General features: G+C 38.4%; 3 protein-coding genes across 3 annotated transcripts; 2 read left to right on the plus strand and 1 right to left on the minus strand.

The window, feature by feature from the left end:
* The first annotated feature begins 211 nt into the window (after positions 1-211).
* LOC120121572 (protein ALTERED PHOSPHATE STARVATION RESPONSE 1-like) lies at positions 212-1492 on the plus strand. Its single transcript, XM_039140893.1, has 2 exons — positions 212-892; positions 1218-1492. Exons 1-2 carry the CDS (start codon positions 298-300, stop codon positions 1490-1492), a joined length of 870 nt encoding a protein of 289 aa, XP_038996824.1. The 5' UTR covers positions 212-297.
* A 331-nt stretch (positions 1493-1823) lies between these two features.
* Positions 1824-2329, plus strand: LOC120121650 (protein ALTERED PHOSPHATE STARVATION RESPONSE 1-like). The gene is made up of 2 exons (XM_039140965.1): positions 1824-2002; positions 2096-2329. Exons 1-2 carry the CDS (start codon positions 1824-1826, stop codon positions 2313-2315), a joined length of 399 nt encoding a protein of 132 aa, XP_038996896.1. The 3' UTR covers positions 2316-2329.
* A 901-nt stretch (positions 2330-3230) lies between these two features.
* On the minus strand, positions 3231-5023 carry LOC120121573 (probable serine/threonine-protein kinase PBL11). The gene is made up of 5 exons (XM_039140894.1): positions 4864-5023; positions 4258-4781; positions 4113-4175; positions 3719-4041; positions 3231-3620 (listed from the first exon to the last, which is right to left on the minus strand). Exons 2-5 carry the CDS (start codon positions 4259-4261, stop codon positions 3231-3233), a joined length of 780 nt encoding a protein of 259 aa, XP_038996825.1. The 5' UTR covers positions 4262-4781; positions 4864-5023.
* Between the last annotated feature and the right edge of the window lie 586 nt (positions 5024-5609).

The following is a 5609-nucleotide window of genomic DNA, read 5'->3' on the forward strand; positions in this document are numbered from 1 at the left end:
CGCCTCCTGAAATTGGCTGTGGAGCGTAGATATGCTCTTGCAGATGCTCAATGCAAGTATAATCAGTCTCTCTATGCGGTTGCAGATGCCATTAGGTTGTTTGTAGCAAGGCATTCCTCTCCTTCTTCTCCTTTCCTCATCACTTTCCCTGCTGCTACTTCCACTGATGAGGCTGCTGAGACCCCTATCACCAATCCCATGTTCTGCAAAAACCAACTGAGCCCACCCATGAGACCATTCCTTGTCACTCGTCTCTTTCAACAGTTTTTATGAAGAGAGTGAATCAAGATCAAGGACATGATGAAGGTCCAAGAACTGAAGAAGGTAAAGAGGGGTAGTGTTGAGTCCTCAGAAGAAGAGCTAGAGAGTGGAGAGGAGGAGGAAGGAGACATCATTTGCGAGCATTTTTATGGTGCAGAAGCTCCACCGGCAATGCCATCACCAGATAAGGAGTTTGCCTGGGATTTCTTTAACCCTTTTGATGAGGTGAGGACAGGGATAGTGAGCAGCTTCAATGACAGTTCTCAGGAGGAATTGAGAGCGGTGAGAGAGAAAGAGGGAATCCCAGACCTGGAAGAAGATGGTGTGAGAGATATGAGTGAGAGAAAGGCTGAGAATGTAACAAATGCTGATGATGGTGTTGAGGAAAGTAAAAATAAGAATACAGATTTGAGTATTAATGGGGATGACCATGATGCTAATATAAGCCAAGGTGAAAAGAATAGTTTCAGAATTATTAAGACACCTACAGCTACTAATGAGAGAGAGTTGTTGGAAGATCTAAAGGATGTTGAGGACCATTTTCTTAGAGCTTATGAATCTGGTTTGGATGTCTGTAGAGTGTTAGAGGCCAACAGAGTTCAGCTGCAATCTGGTTTGGAGGAATTAAAAGGTAGGTTGTCATTCCCTTAAGTATTTTCTTTTCTCTTTATCACTTTCTGTTTCTTGAAAATGCTTCTAATTTCCATGGGTTTTTCTTATCAAATTTAGTTGTTCTTGTATCGTTCTCTTGCAAATTGAATACTAAAGGTTCCTTCTAGTTGTTTTGAGTGTATAATATGTTGTTGTGCAAATTAGGCTAAGAATGAGAATTGATGATTTGTCATATAACAGGAGAGGTTGATTGAATGTCCAAACTATTTTCTTGATGGCCTGTGCATGTCGATTCTTGCTATATGTTAATATTTATGATTGTTTAACTTGCTGACTGGCTGCAGAGAGCTCGAATAAACTTATCCGGTCAATTACTTGGAGCCGGTATCCGTTATCACATTCTTCATACTGCAAAAGTCTTGTTTCATGCAGTTCCAGAAGTTCTTCTACTTGGACTGAATTAAAGATTGATATGTATGATGATTATGGGGGGATGGAATCTGGAAGCCACTCATTGATCCTAGGAAGGTTGTATGCTTGGGAAAAGAAACTCTATGAGAAAGTGAAGGTGCTTAAACACAATTCTATTATTGATCCGAAAACCGGAACTGTTTCTTAATCTTTCTTGAGCGCAAACGCCTTTGTAAACAATTCCTTTCATCTTGATGTTCTGCTTGATCTACTTATATACTCTTGCATTATTCACAGTGGTTCATAACGTCACAGTTCTGTGTTATCAGTTCCAAAATCTTCATTTCCCTTGATCATTCAATCGAAAAAGTAGCCCAATGTGGTTTTGAAATGTTGAATTTTCATCTAAACAACCAGATTTTGAGTGCATTGAAAATTAATGTTTTCTAAGCATTTTTCATTGCTTCCGAACATATTAGAATTCATATAATCAGGCAGCAGACCAGACCAGGAAAACTTGAGACCAAAAATGTTCTCAAATGAGAAACTGCAATGCTAAACGAGATGGCCTCTACTCTGGTGACAAAACCCCTGCTGAAGTGAAAGATTTACATAGCAGAATTTTGGTTGCAATACGAAGTGCCGAAACAATCTCGGAAAGAATTGAAAAACTGAGGGATGAAGAGTTGCAGCCACAACTTATAGAGCTTCTACATGGGTATGAAAGCAAATGACAAAAACAATATTTCAGATGTGTTAGATTTATCATTGTGAATTTGTGATAATCTTTCATTTCTTTCTCCTCCCGCAGCCTAACGAGGAACTGGAAGATAATGATGGAATCACATGAAACCCAAAACCGAATCATGTTCGAAGCTACTTCTTTCAACTATCCTACTTATGGAAAGTTTTGTAACGACTCTCACCGTGTTACCACACTTCAGCTTGTGGCAGAACTTCATAATTGGAGCTCTTGCTTTGTTGCATATTTATCTGCACAGAAGGCATACGTTGAAGCTCTCAGTGGGTAGCTTTCCAAGTTCATTGCCCCTGAGGTAGAATTACGATCCAAGACCCAGGCATTAGGAGTCAATGTTCCACCTTTACTCGCAACTTGTCGTGAATGCTTGGCTAGCTTGGAGAAGTTGCCGAACGAAGCTGTTATTTGTGCATTAAAAAGCTTTGGAAAGGATATGCAAGCACTATGGGTTCAACAGGGCGAAGAGAAAAAACAGAAGAGGAAGGTTGATGGACTTGCCAAGGAACTTGAGAAGGTCTTGGAATTCCAGAGAACAGAGAGCAGGGTTCTTGGTACAAAACTATCTGAGCATGAACTAGAAGTAAATGTTCGGAATCGGATCGAGTATTTGGCAGAAAGAAAAAATCTGTTGCATAAGTTCAGGGAAAGAATAGATGCTGAGAAGCTAAAACACCAAACTATCATGGGAGAGACGCAGCAGATAACCATGAAAGGATTCCAAACAGGATTTTATTCCGTTTTCGAATCCTTGGTTGAATTTTCAAAGGCTTCTGTAAAAATGAATGACGACATTGTGGCTCACTGTGAAATTTCTAAGGCTCCTGAGAAGGAAGATGAAAGTGAACCAAGTTATGTAGATGAAATGAGTTCTTATCTCTGTGGTTGAAGTGGCTGAAACAAGAAGTCCTGGAAAATAATTTGGACATATCATGCCTTATATATATATATATATATATATATATATATATATATATTTTGCATTTCTCAGGTATGGAGTTTCATAAATAAGTCTTGTTAAGCAGCTCACTCGGGAAATCGTTGTTTAATTAGCTGTTTGCTAATATTAACAATCTTTGTTTGATGCTAAAGAGAGTTACATTTCGATGATTTGTAACTGTTTGAGATCATTGTTTAATTGTTTGATCTCTAAAGCTGAAAACATATGATTACTTGTTTCATTGATCTCTCAGATTCTTCTTATCATGTCAATACTGGCACTATCCAACTCGACATGGAACTTCTGAAATCCAACACCATCTATGCTCACAAAGCTTTGGGAATAATCCAGGTCAAATGATCTATGATGTCCTTGTTCCGTTGCTCCAGGAAACGTGGGGGTGGTGGTTGGTTTGGAGCTTCTCAAAGGCTGTTTGTTGATCAAATTGTCGACTGAATAAAGTGTATTTTCCAGTTCTTGCCAGACCTGAGTCATAGTTGGACGGTCTTTAGGCGTTTTCGCAACACATCTTAAACCAAGTTCACCCATTGTCAGCATCATGTCAATGTTGCAAGGTCTGGATAAAAGAGTAGTATCGAGGATTTCTTCGATGTGGCCCCTCTCTATACTCGGCCTCGCCTGCATTTTCAACGGCTCACTTCAGCACATGTATAATTTCTGAATTGGCAGCTTATTAACAACAGTAAGGCAAAGTTATGGTTGATAAATAAACTAACCCAGTCAATGATATGATAATTGGGGTGACTTCTAGCAGAATCCACGGCCGGCCGGGCAGCAATAAGTTGCAGAAGTATTACACCAAAGCTATAAACATCACTAAAAGGACTCAAATGAAAACTTGTACAATAAGCAGGATCAAGGTACCCAGGTGTTCCTTTGATCTGGCTACTAACATGTGATTGATCCCCAATAGGTCCCATTTTCACAAGTCCAAAATCCGAGACTTTGGCTTCATACCTTTCTCCAATTAAGATGTTGCTAGGCTTAATATCTCGGTGGATTATGCTTGGCTTAATCCCATCATGCAAATGAGCTATTCCTGTAAGAGAATAAAAAAGAAGAATCATGTTTATTGTAAAGTTTAAACTAATTTTACAGTGGGAAATCTACCTTTAGCAGCTCCAATGGCTATGTTCACTCTTTGCCTCCATGTAAAGTTTTTTCCACCTCTTCCTACACTCCAAAAATGAGCAGAACTGAGTGTTTTTTAATTGATTTCTTGTCTATGTTAAAGGTGTTTCAAGTGGGAACTTACCCATGATATACTCGAGCAAAGAACCATGTGGTACGTATTCATAAACCAATATTTTTGCACCTTTTGGTCCTGTTTCAAATGAAGTAAAAAAATCTTAGGTTCTTATCACTACCCTAGACAACTGATTAATTAATCAATGATTTGAGGCTCAATATACGCACCGGGTTCTTCACAGAACCCTACCAAACCTACAAGATTTGGATGATTTACTTTCCAAAGAAGCCTAACTTCTGTTTCAAGAAATCAATAAAAACAAGTCAATCTACTTGAGCTGCGGTAAATAAACTCAATTATGGTGTTGAATGCATAAGGCTGCTTACCATTTCTGAATTCTTCAACGCTTTGGTATGATTCAGCATGAGCTCTCTTGATTGCTAATGTACCTTCAACTTCAAAGGTTCCTTTATAGACATTGCCAAATGCACCGGACCCCAACAAACAGTCTGCGCTAAAGTTTTTGGTAGCCTTTTCAAGCTCCTCAACTTGGAAACGCCTCAACTGCAATTTCTCGGCTTTCAGACTTCCTAATTGTACTACGATTTCATGAAAATGATGAGCAAGCAATTCAATAGAAGAATGAATCTACAGATTTGATTAAACCTTTACCTTTACGGCTCCATCTCCGTCGTCTGCAAAAGAACAAGAAGGAAGATCCCAACAGCAAGGCAGCTAAAATGGCAATGATAAGAATCACCCACATTTGCTTATGACTATGAGGATGATCATGTGTTTGAGAATCCTCTAGCAAATGAAATCTCTTGGCCATGCATGTGATGAAATGAGTAAATGTCCTACACCAAACTGCTATATCATTTCATGAAGAATGTGGTTTACTTTTCTTGTGATATCTGAACAAATTCCATGGAGGATGAACATAGTATAAAAGAAGCAAGTAAGCTTTATCTGTTGTTTCCTATCTGATATATTATATGCAGGGCCCCCTCTCCATGTTATCATGGACTTGGTCTTCTCTTGAGACGGCACATTGGCCAAAGAATACAACAAAGTTTTCATGTCATTGTTGGAAAAAAAAAAGGGAATAGAATCTACATATTCTCCGGTTCAAAGCTGACATGTAATCACAACATACAGGATGGTCTTAGGGGTTGACGGGACAATCGTTCACTTGAAAATTTTAAATTTTCATATAATTTAAGTATTTTTTTAATATTTTTTATTGATGATCTATTTTTGTCCTTAAAGTTTTATAAGTTGTCGTCATAATATAAAATTCTAGATTCACCCATCCTGTCTATGTTGTTCCTTACCTCACATCTTTGTTTTCTTATTAATTCGGTGCTAGATTCCGAGGAATAAATTAGTGTCATTGAAGCAACTAATCTAAGGACCAC

The sequence above is a fragment of the Hibiscus syriacus genome, unplaced genomic scaffold (genome assembly GCF_006381635.1).
Source record: "Hibiscus syriacus cultivar Baekdansim isolate YM2019G1 unplaced genomic scaffold, ASM638163v2 tig00110377_pilon, whole genome shotgun sequence".
Lineage (NCBI taxonomy): Eukaryota > Viridiplantae > Streptophyta > Magnoliopsida > Malvales > Malvaceae > Hibiscus > Hibiscus syriacus.

What these genes read in the sequence shown, in the direction of transcription:
- LOC120121572 (XM_039140893.1), top strand. Translation starts at nt 298, where the DNA reads ATGATGAAGGTCCAAGAACTGAAGAAGGTAAAGAGGGGTAGTGTTGAG. An exon ending in TGGTTTGGAGGAATTAAAAG is followed by an intron (nt 893 to 1,217) that starts GTAGGTTGTCAT and finishes GACTGGCTGCAG; the next exon opens with AGAGCTCGAATAAACTTATC.
- LOC120121650 (XM_039140965.1), top strand. Translation starts at nt 1,824, where the DNA reads ATGAGAAACTGCAATGCTAAACGAGATGGCCTCTACTCTGGTGACAAA. An exon ending in CTTATAGAGCTTCTACATGG is followed by an intron (nt 2,003 to 2,095) that starts GTATGAAAGCAA and finishes CTCCTCCCGCAG; the next exon opens with CCTAACGAGGAACTGGAAGA.
- LOC120121573 (XM_039140894.1), bottom strand. An exon ending in AGCCATTGGAGCTGCTAAAG is followed by an intron (nt 4,042 to 4,112) that starts GTAGATTTCCCA and finishes ATTCTCTTACAG; the next exon opens with GAATAGCTCATTTGCATGAT. An exon ending in ATTATCATATCATTGACTGG is followed by an intron (nt 3,621 to 3,718) that starts GTTAGTTTATTT and finishes TTGAAAATGCAG; the next exon opens with GCGAGGCCGAGTATAGAGAG.